The 20,705-nt window shown below is 39.0% G+C and overlaps 1 protein-coding gene across 1 annotated transcript in view; it reads left to right on the top strand.

Annotated features, from left to right (window-relative positions):
- Nucleotides 1-17,336, top strand: part of LOC143038124 (uncharacterized) — a 588,663-nt gene extending 571,327 nt beyond the window's left edge. Inside the window, exons 60-63 of the mRNA XM_076207122.1 lie at nt 3,444-3,593; nt 12,184-12,303; nt 12,928-13,111; nt 16,509-17,336. Coding sequence (XP_076063237.1) covers nt 3,444-3,593; nt 12,184-12,303; nt 12,928-13,111; nt 16,509-16,933 — 879 coding nt within the window. The 3' untranslated portion in view covers nt 16,934-17,336. The remainder of the gene's footprint in view (nt 1-3,443; nt 3,594-12,183; nt 12,304-12,927; nt 13,112-16,508) is intronic.
- The last annotated feature ends 3,369 nt before the right edge of the window (nt 17,337-20,705 follow it).

The raw sequence follows: 20,705 nt of genomic DNA, 5'->3' as shown, positions 1-20,705 counted from the left end.
TCTACTGGATAATTAGGAATGTGGCGGCGGTGTTGATTGCTAACGTGTAGATGGTCACGTATTCATAGAAAGGCGTATTTTAGGTGTGTGTTATGTAGTATAGTGGATACACCCATGGCATAGGAGGAAAAAAATGTTTGAATGGATTGGAGTATGGATTAGTGACAGAAAACAGCTGGTCACCACAAACGGTGTAAATTCAAATGAGGTAATGTTAATAGTAGTGTTCCCCATGGCTCGGTTTTGGGTCTCTTATTGTTTATTATGTATATAAACGACTTGGACAATGGAACTACGAGTAATAGTGACGTTAGTAAGTTATTCGATGACACTAAAGAATGACGCCCTATTATTTCGTTGGAAGATACTGGAATACTGCAGGAAAATATTATTCTTTTGTTTGCATGATCGAGGAAATGACAAATGGAATTCAATATCTCAAACCACACCGTGATTACACAATCAAGCTAACATGTATAGCTTAGATATCGCCATATTAGAGAAAACAGAATGTGAAAAGGACTTAGGAGTGTTAGTATGTTAGTAAACCCGGTTCAGTCTAGGAAATAGTGCATTAGTGCCAGGAATAGAGCTAACAGGGCATTAGGATTTTTTTGTTAGGACGGTTACAAACAAAATTGTGGAGGTAATCATTAAACTTTCTATGGAGATAGATCCATCCTTGACTATGCGGTACAGTTTTGGTTTCAAAAGTTCATCTCTGATTAACAAGCTATATAAATCGTTAGTTCGTCCACATTTGGAACATGCTGTTTCCGTATGGTCACCGAATCTCATTTAAGACATTGACAGATTGGAAAAAGTACAACGGCGAGCCACAAAACTGATTCCAAATATAAAAAATAAATCATACGAAAATCGACTAAAGCATAATGAATCTGTTAAAAAAAAAAAAAAAAAAAAAAAAACGCAGACTCGGAGGGAGGGGACTTGATACAAGTCTTCAAGATTTTAAAGGGAACTGACAACATCAAGTGACAAAATTTTCCCACTGAATGAGAATCCGACAAGAAATAATGGTCCCAAACTGTCAGGAAATAGATTTAATTTGGAAGTGGGTAGAAACAACTTCGCCAACTTGTAGTTAATGAATGGAACATTGGTTATCTGTCAATTTACTATTATTTACTATTTATCTGTTTGTTTATTTAACTATATGCATTTATTTATTTTACTTATTATTATTTATATTATTATATTTTTTATTTAATTTATTTATCATTATTACATTTTTCTGCATCCGACCTAGTAATGGACCAAAATGTCTCCTGTCAGCATGTTCCGCCTTTGTAATCCTTTATATTATACAAGGGCTTAGAAATTTACATACATACATACATATACCAAGGCTTTTTCCCCCTTCCAAGGGAGGTAGCCAAAAAGGGAAAGGCATAAAAACACTCCCACCCATTTCATCCCTAAATACACTCCACATCCCTCCCACCCTTCCTCTCATCTGAGCACCTCCTGGATGACGGGTCATCCCTGCACCCTGCCCACCGCCCTGGGTCAGAAGCAGTGTCGCAAGACACAGTACATCCACAGCAAGGCCGCTTCATTTAATCGGCGACCCCCCCTCTCCGTCCCCCTTTGCATATAAGGCGAGGACGGGGAGAAATCCCTTCGGGCTGCGTCAAAATTTACTCACACATACTACCCCATCCATATACAACCATTCTCCACTCACCTCTGTCTTCCGTCCTCTCCCTTCCTTCCTCAACAGACATTCCCCTCTTCCCCAAAGCCCCCTTCACCCCATCCATCCACCTCATCCTAGGACGTCCCCTCATGTTCACTCCCTCCACATCTGCCTTCCATACCTCTTTTACTACCATACGAAAACCGGGTTAGGCACTTTAACTTACACTCTGAAAAGACGAAGAGTGCGGGGTGATCTATTCGTAATAGAGGAATTGAAATGGGCCAAGGGTTTTAACAAGGGTGATGCAGACAAGGTAATCATATCAAGACAGCAGTAATAATGCATTTAAATTGGACAAGCTTACATAAAAAAACAAGAACTGGTTTGCCAACAGAGGGGTTAACTAATGGAAAAGACTTAGTGACTATGCAGTGAGCGCTAAGACTTTTTTTTTTTTTTTTTTTAGATAATTCTTGATAGCTTTATGGGTAGGGATGACAAGTGATAATTGACATGGAACTCCTAAGTGTGGACCTTATAGTCTCTTCCAGTCTCCTCCATTCTTATGTTCTTAACACAAGCTCTACTACTCTCATAAAATCTCTTGGCTACCCTTAGCAGCTCTCTCCCAGCCCCATATATCTCCAATACCATCCAAAGTGCCTATTTGTCTGCCCTATCATAACTAGGGTAACCATTTCCAGATTTCGAAAAATGAGGACACTGCATATCGATGTTAATAATATACAGTAATATATATATATATAATATATATATATATATATATATGTGTGTGTGTGTGTGTGTGTGTGTGTGTGTGTGTGTGTGTGTATGTATATAATAAAAAAAAACTGAAAGTTAATAATATTTTTCACTTCTAATGAAACCGACAAAAACAAATACCTGTATTTCTTACTAAGTTACAACACAAACAAAACCTACAGTAGTTGTATCCCCACCTTGATTGCCAAACTCTTTGGCTCAGTCAGAGTTAAACAAAGTCTTTCTTTTAGGCATTTTTAGACTCCTTAATCTCGTAAATTAATTGCCAAACCACACTGCACCGTGGCCACCTCAGGACTGCAGCCCAATGTATGAGATGTGAGTCATACAATCACACGTTCACAACATTGGTCCTGTGTTGTTACTGTCTACTTCGGCTGCCGAGTTCCAACGCTGACCTTTGCCTGGATACTCCCACATAATTTAATTGTACGGCATTATTGTATACCTAAGGTTATTTATCTATATATTTATTTATAAATTCTTTATTAATTTATTTATTTATTCACTTATTTTTGTCACATCCCAAGAAAGGAGGGCAAATGCACGTCCGGCGTGAGGTTGCGCCGGCGGGAGGACAAAGTGCTCAAAAGGAAGACTATCCGGCCTAAAGGAGGACGTCTGGCCACCCTAAATTCATAACCCTTTTCCAAATTCATAAGGGACCCAAAAGATATATTTACATATTGCTAAAAACTTCTCGTAAATCTGTCTTAACAATATATATATATATATATATATATATATATATATATATATATATATATATATATATATATATATATATATGCACTCTGAACTTTTCCAAAACCCACATTGTCCCTCAACAATTATTCCATCTTTTCCTCTTCTAATCCTTTCAACTAAAACCCTCCCAAAAATCCTCTCCAACTACGCTCAACAAATCAATTTCTCTAAAACTACTACATTCACATTTTACACTTTTATCCTATATAGATAATGAGTGTTAACCTTAATTGTAACCTTTCCTCAACAGGTCGTAGTTGGAGGAAAGGAGAATGGGAATGATGCCCTCTTAGAGGTGACAGTTGGGGAAGAGCACGGAGGAGAGGTTGAAGGAATCTGTGGCAACCTTAACACCTACCCGCAGGATGATCTCACGCTACCCTCAGGAGATTTTATTCAGGTATGAAGTTGTGTAACTGTAACTCATGCGGCGCGTGCACACACACATTCACAAAGAGAAAAAACAATATTGAAGTAACGAAAGGTAAGTCAGAAACTTTTTACAAATATCATGGAGACAGCGGAAGAGTCCAAACGAGTTGATGACGGCGAAGGAATACAGTACGACATATTTGGAAATCCTCTCCTGTAGTTAATGAGTGGAATAAACTTCCTGCAGAGGCAGTGCAATGTAGTGCAATTCGAAGCTTTAAGAATCATTAAGATGAGCACCTAAGCAAGATGCTGTAATGACTGTCATTTATTTTATATTATTTGTTTTTGTTATCATTTGTGTTTATTATTATTTGATTGATTCTCATTTATCATTGTCAATTTATTATTACTATTTACTATTTACCTGTTTATTATCTAACCATACCTACGCATTTATGCATTTTATTTATTATTATTTACATTTGTTTTTCCATTTATTTATTTATCATTATTATTTTTATTTGTCCATTTATTCATTTATCATTATTATGGAGAGAGTGAGTGGTTTGAGGTAAAGGTGGGACTTCGTCAGGGATGCGTTATGTCACCCTGGCTGTTCAACTTATACATGGATGGGGTGGTGCGAGAGGTGAATGCAAGGGTAGTGGGTCAGGGATTGGAGATGGTTAAAGAAAATGGAGAAAAGTGGGAGGTGAGCCAGCTGTTGTTTGCGGACGACACTGCGCTTGTGGCAGGATCGGAGGAGGGATTGAGGAAGTTGGTGACAGAGTTTGGGAGAGTGTGTGATAGAAGAAAGATGAAGATAAATGTGGGTAAAAGTAAGGTGATGAGATGTACAAGGGGTGAAAGTGGCAGTAGTCTGGAAGTGAGCATTAAGGGAGAGCAACTGGAGGAAGTGGATAGTTTTAGATATTTAGGTGCAAATGTGGCAGGAAAAGGTGGAGTGAAGGTGGAGGTAGAATGTAGATTGAGAGAAGTGAGTAAATGCCTTGGTGGTTTAAAAAGTGTAATGAGGAATAGAAATTTGGGAATGGATGCTAAGAGGAGACTGTATGAAGGAGTGATTGTGCCAACAGCACTGTATGGAGCAGAAACATGGAACATAAGAGAGGAAGAGAGAAGGAACTTGAATGTGTTTGAGATGAAGTGTCTGAGAAGTATGATGGAGGTTACTAGGCTTGATAGAGTGAGAAATGAGGAGGTGGGGAGGAGAACAGGGGTGGAAAGGGAGCTGGGAGATAGGGTTGATGAAAGAGTATTAGGATGGTTTGGACACATGGAAAGAATGAGTGAAGAAAGACTAGTGAAGGAGGTATGGAAGGCAGATGTGGAGGGAGTGAACATGAGGGGACGTCCTAGGATGAGATGGATGGATGGGGTGAAGGGGGCTTTGGGGAAGAGGGGAATGTCTGTTGAGGAAGGACGGGAGAGGACAGAAGACAGGGGTGAATGGAGAATGGTTGTATATGGAAAATGTTGTGATGCATGAGGTGGAATGGACGGGGGAATGGGGGGGGTGATGTAGTGTGTGTGAGCAAAAATTTTGACGCAGCCAAAGGGATTTCTCCCCGTCCTCTCCTTTATATGGGGGGACGGAGAGGGGGGGTCGCCGATTTAATGAAGCGGCCTTGCTGTGTCCTGCGACACTGCTTCTGACCCAGGGCAGTGGACAGGGTGCAGGGATGACCCGTCATCTAGGAGGTGCTAAGATGGGAGGGAGGGTGGAGGGGTGTGGAGTGTTTTCGGGGATGGAATGGGTGGGAATGATTTTATGCCTTGTCCTTTTTGGCTACCTCCCTGGTAAGGGAGAAAGAGCCTTGGTATATGTATGTATATATTTTTTCGCATCCGACCTAGATATGGACCAAAAGGTCTCCTGTAGGCATGCTCCGCTTTCGTAATCCTTTGTAGTAATATTCGGGAAAAGAGAAAAATTAAGCTCCGTCTAATTCCCCCTCTCTTATACTTAAGATAATGCAGAGTGGAACTAGACTAGGTCGGATAATCAGAAGGACAGGGCCTTACTACTGATATCGTGAGTGACTATCAATGTATCAAAGGCAGTGGTTAAAGGAAAGTAGAGAGTGAAAGATTCAATACATACATACATATACCAAGGCTTTTTCCCCCTTCCAAGGGAGGTAGCCAAAAAGGGAAAGGCATAAAAACACTCCCACCCATTTCATCCCTAAATACACTCCACACCCCTCCCACCCTTCCTCTCATCTGAGCATCTCCTGGATGACGGGTCATCGCTGCACCCTGCCCACCGCCCTGGGTCAGAAGCAGTGTCGCAAGACACAGTACATCCACAGCAAGGCCGCTTCATTTAATCGGCGACCCCCCCTCTCCGTCCCCCTTTGCATATAAGGCGAGGACGGGGAGAAATCCCTTCGGGCTGCGTCAAAATTTACTCACACATACTACCCCACCCCCCCCCCCCGCCCATTCCTCCTCATGCAGTCACAACATCATCCATATACAACCATTCTCCACTCACCTCTGTCTTCCGTCCTCTCCCTTCCTTCCTCAACAGACATTCCCCTCTTCCCCAAAGCCCTCTTCACCCCATCCATCCACCTCATCCTAGGACGTCCCCTCATGTTCACTCCCTCCACATCTGCCTTCCATACCTCTTTTACTAGTCTTTCTTCACTCATTCTTTCCATGTGTCCAAACCATCCTAATATTCTTTCATCAAACCTATCTCCCAAATCCTTTTTCACCCCTGTTCTCCTCCTCACCTCCTCATTTCTCACTCTATCTAGCCTAGTAACCCCCACCATACTTCTCAGACACCTCATCTCAAACACATTCAAACTCCTTCTCTCTTCTTCTCTTATGTTCCACGTTTCTGCCCCATACAGTGCTGTTGGCACAATCACTCCTTCATACAGTCTCCTCTTCGCATCCATTCCCAAATGTCTATTCCTCATTACACTCTTTAAACCACCAAGGCATTTACTCGCTTCTCTCAATCTACATTCTACCTCCACCTTCACTCCACCTTTTCCTGCTACACTTGCACCCAAGTATCTAAAACTATCCACTTCCTCCAGTCGCTCTCCCTTAATGTTCACTTCCAGTCTACTGCCACTTTCACCCCTTGTACATCTCATCACCTTACTTTTACCCACATTTATCTTCAGCTTTCTTCTATCACATACTCTCCCAAACTCTGCCACCAGCTTCCTCAATCCCTCCTCTGACCCTGCCACAAGCGCAGTGTCGTCCGCAAACAACAGCTGGCTCACCTCCCACTTTTCTCCATTTTCTTTAACCATCTCCAATCCCTGACTCACTACCCTAGCATTCACCTCTCGCACCACCCTATCCATGTATAAGTTGAAAAGCCAGGGCGACATAACGCACCCTTGACGAAGTCCCACCTTTACTTCAAACCACTCACTCTCTCCATTTCTAATCCTAACACATGCTCTACTACTCTCATAAAAACTCTTGACAGCTCCCAAAAGCTTTCCTCCTATCCCATAAATCTGCATAACCTCCCACAGTGCCTTTCTGTCTACCCTATCATAAGCCTTTTCCAGATCCATAAAAGCCCAAAAAACATCCTTCCCCTTTCCTATAGCTTTCTCACATATCTGTCTTACCACAAAAATCTGATCTACACAACCTCTACCCGTCCTAAATCCACATTGTTCCTCACCAATTACTCCCTCTGTTCCTCTCCTAATCCTCTCAATTAAGATCCTCCCATACGCCTTCCCTACTACACTCAACAGGCTAATCCCTCTGAAATTACTACATTCACACTTGTCCCCTTTTCCCTTGTAAAGAGGAACAATACAGGCACTACTCCAGTCCTCCGGTACTCTACCCTCTCTCCAGCAAACATTAAATAACCTCACCAACCAGTCCACCATCACTGAACCTCCCTTTTTCAGACATTCTGCATGACATCCATCCAGACCAGGTGCCTTACCTGCTTTCATCATCTTTACAACTGCCTTCACCTCATCCTTCCTTATTTCTCCTCCATTCTCCTCACTCATCACTCTCATTTTCTTCGCATTTCCCACTGCAGCTATCTTTCCTTCCCTATCCTCCTTCACATTCAGCAACTCCCTAAAATATTCTGCCCATCTTCCCCTCACTGCCATCTCTTCCATTATCAACTCTCTATCTGTACCTTTTACCTTTTCTTCCCTACATGATTCGCCTCCTCTTCCTCTCTTAATTTCTTTCCAAAACATCTTTTTATTACTTTCAAAATTTTCTGTCATACTCCTACCCCATTTCACATCTGCTCTCCTCTTTGCCTCCTTTACCTTTTGCTTTACTTCTCTTTTCTTTTCTTTGTACGTCTCATATGACTCCCCTGTCCTCTTTTGTAACCAATCTGTGAATGCTCGCTTCTTCTCTTCTACAACCTTCTTTGTTTCCTCATCCCACCATTCACTACCCTTTCTTCTATTTCCCCCTGTCCTTCTTGTTCCACACACCATCCTTGCACACTTTAAGACTCCCTCCTTGAACCATCCCCATTCCTCCTCCACACCCATCTCTGCTCTATCCTTTACTCCCTCCCACTCCTCCTTCAGCTTCTTTTCGTACTCCTTCTCCTTTTCCTTTTCATTCAAGGAGTTCACTCTAAGAACCTCCCTACCTTTTGTCCCTTTCCTCCTTCTCCATCTATCCTCCACTCTCAGCTTACCTTCCACCAAAAAATGATCTGATATTCCCCCACCCTCTCCCCTTAGCACATGTACATCCTTAACTCTTCCTATCATAATCCTATTTACCACTACATAATCCATTAGCGGTCTATCTACCACCCTTCCCTCCACCACCCTCTCCCATGTGTACTTATGCTTGACTTTCTTCCGAAACACTGTATTTGCTATCATCAACTCTCTTTCTAGACACATTTCCACCATCAACTCTCCACTACGATTCTTTCCTGGAACTCCACACTTCCCAACCACTCCATCGATTGGACCATTTCCCACCCTAGCATTAAGGTCTCCCAGTACTATTACATTGACATTTCTTCCTAAACCCTCTATGCACTCATTTAAATCTATCCAAAAGGCCTCCCTTTCTTCCATGCTCTTCTCACTGCCCGGCCCATATGCACTTACAAAGACCCACATCTCCTTTCCCAGTTTCACCTTCATCCACATTATCCTTGAGGAAACCTCCTTCCACTCCACTACCCCTTTACCTATCTCCTCACTTACTAGAATAGCCACCCCTTCCCTCCCTCGCCCTCTCTTCACTCCTGATAACCTCCCACTTACACTCCCAAACTTAGATTCAATAAGAAAGTAAAAATACGAAAGATGGCACATAAGAGACGATAACAGCGGTGACAGGCGACCACACCATGGGAGTGAATTTAGATATTATTAAGGAGAGCATCTCAAATAAACATGTTATTTAAAGGAAACTTGGAAAGAGATAAGTGAGACAGAGAGTAAAATTGATCTCATTTATTTAAATTTTGAAGGAAATGGTAGACGAAAGAGAAGCTTTAGGAGCTCTTGCTGAAGTAGGAATATCCAATTTTGCCTTCTTTGCTGACTTAAATAGACTTGAATAGATCAATTGAGAAAGTAGCAAAACTATAATTTACAAACAAGTGTAAAAACTTAGGGATTTGATTTCTGAGATTACAAATAATTTAGAGAAGCTTAGTACAAAACAATCTAAACAAGAGAACTCCCTACTTATGCTCTTACTACTTGATGCGATGTACTTGAAAATAACTGAGATGCAATCTCAGTTGGAATCCTTTGTGCAAGATTTTGTTTAAGCTAATTCTGGTCAAGTCACATCCTCCCTTTTCCCAATACCTCAACTTATAAGGATGATTAACTCAGCTAAGAAGGATTGGAATTTTAAATTTAAATGTTTCTTCAATGATAATTGAGGAGTTCCTTTCTCTTCTGACTTTAAATTTAATATGTACAAGCTGATACCCCTACCAATGAAGGTAAATAATTCACTTTTTGAGGTCGACGCACCAGTAGTAGATCTACTTAATTATATTCTATCTCTAGATTACATAAAGGAGAGTACAGTCTCTAATAAGCTTAAGAGTTGTAAGATCACTAATAGGAATCTTTACCTCTGTCACTTTCTCTTTTTGTGTTCCGTGAAGCACTGAATAATTCTTGTGAAGCTTCATTAGATAGAAATGTGTCTGTGATGAATAATTGTCATTACAAAAAGACAAATGTAAACCAGGTTACTCATAGTAACATGGGAGGTTCCCATTATATATTTTTCCCAAATGAGTCAAGAATTTCAATTATTTGTCCAAATTTTAGTCCCAAGATGGAATCGATTGAGGGTACTATATGTTTATGACAACTGTGAAATACATAAGAGGCACACTCTCCACTACTGCCAACACCCTTAATACTGTGCATTTGACTGAAGTAACATACCTCACAAACATCAACATCACATTGCCAGAAAACTCTACACCTTTGAAAATAAGTAAACATCCCACTTTGAGATCTTCCACAAACAATTCCTCAACCAATCATGTCCTTACTTTCTTCCTTAGTTATTGGTGCCTTAACCTCATTTGTCATATTCAGGAAGATGAGGACTTCAAATACTATTCGTCACTTACCAGCATGAAGTTGTTGCAAACAATTTATATATGTATTAAAATGTTTTGTTTCCATAATTTGAATAGGATGTTTTAAGGATAAGTAGGTATTTGGTTATACATTTGTACATGTTGGAGTATTTGCATATTTTTGGTTACCATTAAGTTGATGACATTATCCACTGAAGGATATTTTTTTAACCTTGTTTTAGCCAGTTTATGCAGAAATACTTTTAATAGTTCCTTGTATGTATATTTTTATCAAATGTGTATTTCCTGAATATTGTTATATACCAAAATCCTGTAAGAGACTGGTAGAGAATAAGTAGAAAGAGGGGTAGATGACGAGTATTATATTTTTAGTTTATACATTTACATAATAGCCGAAGGCAAGGAATTGCATAAGCTCACTCTCAGCCTGTTTATAAACAGTAACCGGGGACCCAATTTCATTGTCGATATATGATGTGGATGTTTTGCTTTTTGCTGACTACTTGTAACCGAAGTGGGTTATGCAGAGATTTGAGATTGCTTAGGTAAACAATATTGCATATAGACGTGTAACAATGAATCTGATTGGAGAAAGGGTTGAGGAGAAAATTTAATTGGTTCATGAGTGTAAGATCACGCCCTTTTGGGTGGATCTTAGATATAAAGTTAAAGATCATTGGACTAAAGAAATCATGTCACTGCAATACTTACCTAGGACCTAAAATGCGTGTTCTCGATGGGAGTCCCTTGGTGTATCCTAGAGAACCAAGTGTAGTAAAATTCATGAAGGAAGAAAATTTTCTACAAGTTTCATTGCCTAACACTAAAGATTAAAACTGAAGGAATAGATTTTTAAAGAATAGAATTTTAAAAGTAGGAACAAAGTGGTGAAAATCAAAAGTGAAAGACGTACAAAATGGAACGGAAGTTGAGATTCTTCTTTATCAGGAGATTTTTAATTAAAAGATTTCTAACTGTACTTGACTGTTTAAAGTCTTAAGAATATGGGGTAGTTTGATGAAATTCTCATGGAAAAGAAGAAAAAGCCGGGGGGGGGTTTACCTTAAAGGTTTTACTAGCCTTTTTGTCATAGAGTTTTTATTTTGTCATTTTTCAAAAAATATCTACGAGGAGCTTAGGATATTTTAATTTCTAAGCTATATAAAACATTCTCAAGAAATCATCATCCAAAAACTCTGGACTACAAATTCTGTACGCTCTAAGAAACACTGATGATAACACTGACATTTTTGTCCTGCAATGATAAGACGAATAAAAATGTATATATGAAGGGACATTGGTGGGTTTTCTATAGACATCAAATCTGAAAGACCTTTCATTTCTGCAAATCACTACATCAAGGAAAGGAAAGAGAAGAAAATAAAATTTACCTTTCCTTGATGTAATGTACATATGAAAGGACAATGATGGGTTTTCTATAGACATAAAGTTTGAAAAACCTTCCATTTCTGTAATACAAGCTTTTAATAGCCTTCTTTAGATGTCCTGTGACACCATATCTCTCCTCAATACATTTCCATATATTTTTACGAGGTATTGAATAGAAGGCTTTGTGTAGATCAACGAAGGTGATGTAGAGGATTTGGTTATACTCTCGTGCCTTCTCTATCATCATCCTTAATCCAAAAATCATATCTGTTACTGATCTATTACTTCTATAACCATATATGTATATATATATATATATATATATATTTATAGTTTATTTTATCCAACCGTCATTCCCAGAGTCGAACCAAATGCTGAAAATGCAAGGTTGCTTATTAGACGTAAGGAAGTATACCTTTCCACATAGAAGTGTGGATTTGTGGAATAAGTTGAATGAAAATAAGTAGGCCAATAGCATAAACAAATCTAAGAGTAAGTTTGATATGTGGAGTCAAGGAAATTTAACCCCATTGTCACAGCTTCAATCCCATGCATATACCATAAATTTGGATGTGTCCTTATAAAAACATGGTATTCTCTGTATGTGAGTATGTTTATCTTTTTCCAGGATGCAGCTGTGTTCATGGAATACTGGAGCATGGGACATAGCTGTCTTACACGGTCTGCAGCTCTGCCATGTGACATTTCAAGCTTTGATTTGGCAGAAAAAATGTGCAGTGTACTTAAGGTAAGATGAAGGAGAGTAAAATGAGGAAGGGTGAAAAAATGAGAAAGGGGAAGAAAAATTGGAGGGAGAGGAAAAGGTGGAGGATGAGGAAAAAGGCAGAGGAGGAAAAGGAGGAAAAAGTGGAAGATGAGGAAAAAGGAAAAAGTGCAAGAGGAGGAAAAGTATGAAAAGGAGAAAAATGAGTAAGAGGAGGAAAAGGAAAGAAATGACAAAAGGGAGGAAAGATACAATAAATGATCAAATAAGATAAAGATTCAAGGGCTGGAGAAAGGAGTAAAGCTGTAACAATTTATAGAGAGGATAAAGTTGACATGAGCCTAGGATGAAATAGAAAATTGACTCTTGTATTCACTGAAATCCAAGGCAAATAAAAAAGTATTGTTTTTTACCCACACAAGCAGAGACATAGTGCTTTTCTCTAATGTCTAATTCACTCCTGGCTTACAGTACAACATTTATTAGAATATCTAACCCATAGATAAACAAAATTTTCCACAAAATCAAGATCAACTCTAAAGATCCTTCATAGTGAAGAAACCAGACCAGATGATCACTTCTCGTTACAATAATTGAAAAAATGTAAACTGATTGGAGTAACCCTTACCTTCACATCATCCATTGCAGAGTTTTATGTTTCGGGAGTGCCACCATGCAGTGCCGCCAGAGCCGTACATACGGGTGTGCACGGCCGAAGTGTGTCAGTGCCAAGCTCAAGACACCAACTGCCTCTGCCCAACACTTCGCCTCTATGCACTCCTCTGTGCACGTGCTGGTATTCTGCTTTCTTGGAGGCACCCGAACCTCTGCCGTAAGTGCTCATAATACACTATAAGTCTTTGTACAGTACTACCTCTCATTAACGGATGTTAATTAACTGTGTTTGCGCTGTGTTTTCAGTGTTTTTGGTGCTGTTGTTTAGTGGGTGCAATCACTATGCCACCCAAAAACCACTCCAAATCAATGGATTATTCACATCAACAGACACTGTTACCCCCCCTTTTAGTCTGTTAATGAGAAGTAGTACTGTATTCAATGCAAGCCTTTGAATATAGTTTATGTAATTATGCCCCAGTATGAATGACATGTGTCATTCCACCTTTCATACGTAGTAGCTCTTCTTTAATTCTGATAACTGCCGTGCGATTTCGTTCATCCTCATGCCTTCCCTTGTTAGTGAAGGGGGCTCAAGATGAAATGCAGAACTCCCCATTTATTTCCTTAGATAAAAAAAAAAATAAAATTAAAATGCCTACATTTGGAATTTTCAAGATATTACCAAAGTACTGTACTGCTGTACAAAAGACTGGTTTGCCAATGCGACATTTAGAATGCTACAACTACAAGTGATTTGGTAATTGCCCTTAACTAAATCTGTGTGTAATGAATGGGTACAGTGCCAATATTTCTAGTCTCAACTTAGTGAAGAGCATAATGATCTGTATCACCTGATCTTCTAGTCATGAATTCTTACATCAGATCCACCATTCTAAAATTAATAAACAAGTCAATGAATAATTGACTACATACATTATAAGGCAAACAAATTAACAGATGAAAAATTAGTTTACATCTAGATAAGAATAAAATGGAATGAATGAATAGATTAACAAGTATACAGCTGCGCATGCACATAATTTACTTAATTGTATTTCCTAATTGTTGTGTTCAGGAAATGAGCAACACTCATTGGGTCCTATCTCCTATTCTCTTAAATTCACAAACAGTTCCATCTTGGTCTACTGTATATCCTTATTTACCATATATCCAAGTTTTAATTCATGTACTGTTCCAGCGTGTATACTGTATGTTTAAAATCTAATTCATAGATTATTTCAGCCTGAGCTTTATCACCTAACCTATTCCAAGTATGTATGCATCTATACGGAAAACTGTATTTCATCACATCCTTTAGACTTGTAGTCTTCCTTAATTGTTCTCATGGCCTCTCAAAGCCGTCCTATCCTTAATCAAGAGAGACTTTCTGTCAATATAGTCTGTCTCTTTAAGTGACCTGAATACAGTAAACCCTCTTTAAGTCTGAATGCTAGGGGTTGAGGCCTTTCTGACTTATGGAAAGTTCTGAATTACAGAACCCCCCCCCCCCCCCCCCAAAAAAAAGGACTTACCTGTACCATGTTTTCAGGGAGGAATAAGGTGTAATCCAAGCATAAGGAGGGCCTTTTAGTAGGATGTAGAGACATTAGGAGACTCAAGATCACTTCTGTTCAAAATGTTCTGTCCATAATCATATGTACAGAATTCACATAAATTGCAACGTGAATCACTGTGCAGTACATTACTTAAAATGCACTTTATGTACACCACTTATTGCATACAGGCCTTAATCACTATTGTACAGCACTTCTGAATTCCATATTACTCCATATCTGAATCACTGCTGCTGGAAATTACTGCTGGCAGCTCTGAGGAAACACTGCTGAGGATGCTAGATTCACTACTGGTGAAACGTTGCTCCCTACCTGCCTGTTGAACTGCCCGTGGCTTGAAAAAGTCACAGATTGTTTTCTGCTTTAGACTGGCATACTGCCTCTTTATTATAATTGATCTAACATCTCTTAGGAGGGAGTAATAAGTTTCAAATCCGTCATATTCCATTAACCCCTCCATTGCCTTGTCAAGGTGAAAACGAATTTCTGATAACTTCATTTTGGCAGGAATGGCACCCTCACCTTCACTTTCACTCTCCACTGCAGCAGCTGAGGCTTCCTGTGTGGCACTGGTGGCTATTTCTTCCTCACTCTGGTGGTGGTAGCCTTGGTCCTGAGAGTCACCCTCAAGCCACTCAATGATATTGTCCTCGGTGACGTCAGGCTCACCACCCTTGTGAGCAGTGTTCACAAAGTCCTCAGGGCCAAAACCAGTAAAATCAACCTCCACATCAGTCCCACGCAGGACTTTGTTCCAGGCATTGCTGAGGGTGGAGGTTTGAAGGTCATTCCAGGCATCAGCCCAGTTGAACACAGCATTGCGTAAGTTGTATTTGTATGCCTTAAAATTTGCTAAGCGATCTTGACCCCCTGCTGTTGCGAGTGTGGTGGTGACAATAACAATACTGAGGGCATCAAGGAATGGAGTGGCGGGAACAAGACTGCCCGCCAAAATATGATGCAACACTTCACTGCAGACTTATTTCAAATTGATTTTTCGAACTGAAATTTTTATTTTTTTAATGATTTTTTTTTTTATTCAATTATGACTTACAGGAGTTAACGACTAATCAATTTCCGACTTAAAGAGGGTTTACTATACAGTAACCATATTATCTCTCTTCTATCTTTCAGAGTTGGCTGTATTTACCTAGTTGTATTTTACGGGAAGGGGAGCTATGCTCGTGGTGTCCCGTCTTCATATCTCATTTTATCTAAACTATTTTTAAATCCATGTATTGTTTTTGCACACACCACTTTCTCATCTAACTTGTTCCAACTGTCTATTACTCTGTGAGGAAAGCTGTTCTTTTTCACATCTCTTCTATAGCTGTCTTTCTTGATTTTCTTTCCGTGTCCTCTTGTATTTCTATCATCCCATTTTATCAGATTCTCTCTATCAATAGTTTCTATGCCTTTCATGATTCTGTAAATAGCTATCAAATCTCCTCTCTCTCTTTTTTGCTCTAGTGTCTGTAGTTCAAGTTTTGCTAGTCTCTCTTCATATGATAGTTTTGAGAGTGTTGGTGCCAATTTTGTAATTGCTCTTTGTATTCTTTCAAGTTTTTTATACATTTTTTTGCACTTGGTGACCACATCATTGCTGCATATTCCAATCTTGGTCTTATCAGAGTGATTAGAATTTTCTTCACCATTTCTTCATCCAGGTATGTAAATGCCACTTTGATTGTTCTTATTAAATTATAAGTCTCTGTGACTTTGCTCATGTGCGTGTGCATGTTACATCACAATAGATTAATTCACACGGGTGCAGTTAGTCCCCAAGGCTTAGGTGTACAGCACTTTTATTTGAAGCACCAATGCTTTACAACTAGTAACCTCCATTTCAGACTGTTGACAGTAAAAATGCTTGATGTACTATATATACTGAGAAATCACTAACACTTGGGTCTTTATCAAATTATCATGAACTGAATCTTATGGTTGCAGGTACAGTAATTGTAAACTTGACTTTGACATTTGTTTGTTTATAATATACAAGGTTCTCTGATTGTACCACTTTGCCTTCTTTCAAAGCTGTGACATGCCCACACGGAATGGAATGGAGTGAATGTACAGCTCCCTGTGGATCCCCGACTCTAGTCTGCCAACGCACAGCCCAAGTCTCAAGGTCAGCATCTTCCTCCCACCAAAAGGAACCCTACCCGGAAGTCTCAAATGGTGTTCTTCCAGAAACACCACCTGAATCGATGGTGAAAATTGTTGATGACTTAGATACGACTAATGGCAACTCAGTAGAAGAATCCAAGATGTTGGTAGTTACTAAAGGTTCAAAAGATAATCTGGTTCGTTCCAGAAAAGAATCATCGAGTTCAAAGTTTAATCTGGCAAAGACGGGTGAGCTTTGTCCGGGTCCATGTGTAGTCAGCTGCGTTTGTGCACCAGGAAGAATCTGGGATGGTAGATCCTGTGTTCAAGAGGAGGAATGTAGGAATGTCTGAAGCAGAGGACAGGATTGGATATAGTGAGGTTCGCCACTCCTCACTTCTCCATTCTTCCCCTTACTCTTGCAGACCTATCCTGACAATGTCTTGATGCCAGTCACATTCCGTAGCAAATGGATATTTTGTACTATTCATGAATCGGCAAGTACTTACTGACACCCAGGTGTTACGTTTATCTCCTCAAGTATTGTTTTGACAATAGTTGTTGCATAGTCTTTCATAACTCTTGGTAGAATATGATGTCTTCCAATACAGTTCTTAATGAAATTATAAAGATAGAAGTTTATGGTAATGAACAACCAAAATGCGTTAGGATAGTTAAGACTTTTCTATTTTGGATGTGTTCTACAAATGTTCTCTAAGTACCTACATGACATAAAATATATGTATATATATATATCTGACTTGTATTTTTATTAACATTCCCATTTCCTTCCAATTAGCAATATTTTTGAGTTGCACCTATATTTTCCCTCTTACATCCCATTTTCATCAAACATACTTATTGGCATATTGTTTCTTTTGTGATATCCTTTCTTCTTGGCAATTTTCTTGAGGGTTCATGCGAATCACCCAACAACATTTATATGATCTAATACATACAATACATACTGACAACCTCTATAGAGCCCTGTAGGTTCTTCGCCCATCTTCTACCACCCACACACCAATCAGAGTCCCAGATAAACATGACAGTCATGAGCAGATTCTTGTAGTTATCATACAATCCAAGAGATGACATATGCCCACACTGCCTGGATGTGCCACAACGTCACACATACCAGATCAGGAAATCGCATGGACCAGATGGAATTGCAAATTGGATACTGAAAGAGTGTATAGATGAACTGACAGACAAATTATACAAGATAATAGACTTCTCACTTAAAGAAGGAAAGGTACCGCAAGATTGGAAAGATGCAAACATAGTACCAATATATAAAGGAGGAAATAGGGAAGATCCTACAAACTTCAGACCAGTATCCCTTACAAGCACAGTAGCAAAAATATGCAAAAAAGTCATCAGAAACAAATGGACCAAACATTTGGAAGAAAATAAAATAGTAAACCCTAAACAATTTGGATTTAGAAGTGGAAGATCGGGTACCACAAAACTTTTACTCAAGATTAATCGAGATAATACAAGAAAGAGATGGCTGGGCAGATTGCGTCTTCTTGGACTTGCAGAAGGCATTCGACAAAGTACTACATAAAAAATTAATAAAGAAAATTGAAATAATGGAGGAATACAAGGTCTGCTGGAATGGATGAAGGATTTCTTAATTAGCAGAAAAATGAGAGTGGTACTTGGAGACAAAAATTTGAACTGGGAAGATGTGAAAAGTGGCATCCCGCAAGGCTCTGTATTGGCTGCTTTAATGTTTGCCATATATATATAAATGATATGGATGAGGGAGTAAATTGTTACATGAACTTCTTTGCTGATGATGCCAAATTACTCAAGAGAGTAAGAACAGAAGAAGATTGCAGATGGCTACAAGAAGACCTAGACAAAATATGGGAATGGAGTCAGAGATGTGAGATGAACTTCAACATTAAGAATTATGAAAGGGATGGAAATTCTCAATAGAGACGACTTGTTAAAGTGGGGCCGAAGAGAAACAAGAGGACATGAAAAGAAACTAAAGAAGGACATTACAGAAGAGACCTGAAAAAGAATAGCTTCCCACATAGAGTGATTGATGTCTGGAACACACTAAACGGAGAAACAGTGAGTGCCAGAACTATACACAATTTTAAGCGGAGAGATATGAAAACGGGTCACTATGAGCATAGCTTTCGTCCCGTAAAATACAACTTGGTAAATACAAACATGACCTTTTTCAGCCCTATCTCTCAACTCCCTTTCTACCCCCGCTCTCTTCCTTACCTCTTTATTTCTCACTCTATCCAGCATAGTAACCCTTACCATACTTCTCAGGCATTTCATCTCACACATTTAAATTCTTCCTCTCTTATGTTTCATGTTTCTGCCCCATACAATCTTCTCTTAGCATCCATTCCCAAATGTCTATTTCTCATTACACTTTTCTTTTTACCCCAATGCATTTACATGCTTCTTTCAATCTACATTCTACCTCCACCTCCACTCCTCACTTTCTCGCAACATTTGAACCCAAATATTTAAAGCTATCCACTTCCTCCAGTCTTTCTCCCAAAAAACTCACTTCCAACTCACTGCCACCCTCTCCCCTTGTACATCTCATCACCTTACTTTCACCAACATTTATCTTCAACTTCCTTCTTTCACTGGACATGGCCAACCATGGAATATATAAGGACTCAGTGGGTCAGTGAAAACACCTGATACAGAAATAATGAGGAGCCATTGAGACTAGATTTAATATTTACAACAAAACCTGAAATTGTGGATAAAATCCAATACAAGACACCAATTGGAAAGGGCGACCATATACTCATTGAGACTGAACTAAAGGAAGAAATGTACATGGAGAGAAATGAAAAACAGAGGAAAGGAAGATTGATGTACAGCAAAACGGACTTTGGAAAACTAAAGAAATTCCTCCAGAATACAAATTGGGAAAAACTTTACATGGAAGAGACAAAAGTGAAAGAGAAATGGGATATCTTGATAGATAATTACAATGAAGGGGTGAATAGGCATGTACCAAGACAGAAGCTAGAGAGAGTGTACATTAAATGTTGGTTCAAAAAAAGATGCAGTGAGGCAAAAGATAGAAGGGGCAGAGCTTGGAAAAGATGGAGAAATAAAAAACCTGGAAAATGGCAAGTATATATAAACTACAGAAATGAGTATGTAAAAGTGCAAAGAGAGGAAAAAAGGAACCATGTAAAGGACATTATAGATAAATGCAAAGAGCAACCCAAGCTATTCTATTGATACATGAATGGTAAACTTAAAAATAAACAGGAAATGGTTAAACTACACCAAGGGAATATAGAATACACAGAAGAATTAGAAATGGCCGAAGTCATAAACAATCACTTCAAGTCTGTTTTCACTAGAGAGAAAGCACAATATTGGGACGAAGGACATGAGAGGTGATCTCCCCACATGAGCGAGATAATAATAACACAAAAAGAAATAATGGAACATCTATCAAACCTTGACGTCAGGAAATCACATGGCCCAGACAGAATTACAAACTGGATTTTAAAAGAATGCAAAGAAGAACTGACAAAATACATAACATAATAAGTTGGTCACTTAAAGAAGGAAAAATACCAAAAGACTGAAAAAATGATAACATTGTACCAATAGGTAAAGGAGGAAACAAGGAAGAACCAACTATAGACCGGTCTCACTAACAAGCACTATAGTCAAAATTTGTGAGAAAATCATCCAGAATAGATGGGTAAAACACCTGAAAGATAATATAATAAACCCAAGACAATTTGGGTAAAGACAAGGAAGATCATGTACCACAAACTTAATATGTTTTTACTCAAGATTAATAGACATAGTGCAAGAAAGGAATGGATGGGCTGATTGTGCCTTCCTGGACTTATAAAAAGCTTTTGACAAAGTACCACACAAAAAATTATTAAAAAAAAAAACTGGAACATACAGGAGAGATACAAGGGAACCTGCTAAAATGGATGGAGGACTTCCTGATTGACAGAAAGATGAGAGTAATGCTCAGAGAATAATATTCAGGTTGGAAAGAGGTGATCAGTGGAGTTCCACAAAGATCTGTATTGGCTCCAATAATGTTTACTACTGATGTGAATGACATGGATGATGATGTGCAATGTTACATGAGCT

Source organism: Oratosquilla oratoria, chromosome 23 (genome assembly GCF_046742065.1).
Source record: "Oratosquilla oratoria isolate Oo_2021 chromosome 23, ASM4674206v1, whole genome shotgun sequence".
Taxonomy (NCBI): domain Eukaryota; kingdom Metazoa; phylum Arthropoda; class Malacostraca; order Stomatopoda; family Squillidae; genus Oratosquilla; species Oratosquilla oratoria.
Note: the sequence above shows the minus strand (reverse complement) of the source record. Positions and strands in the feature narration are given on the sequence as shown.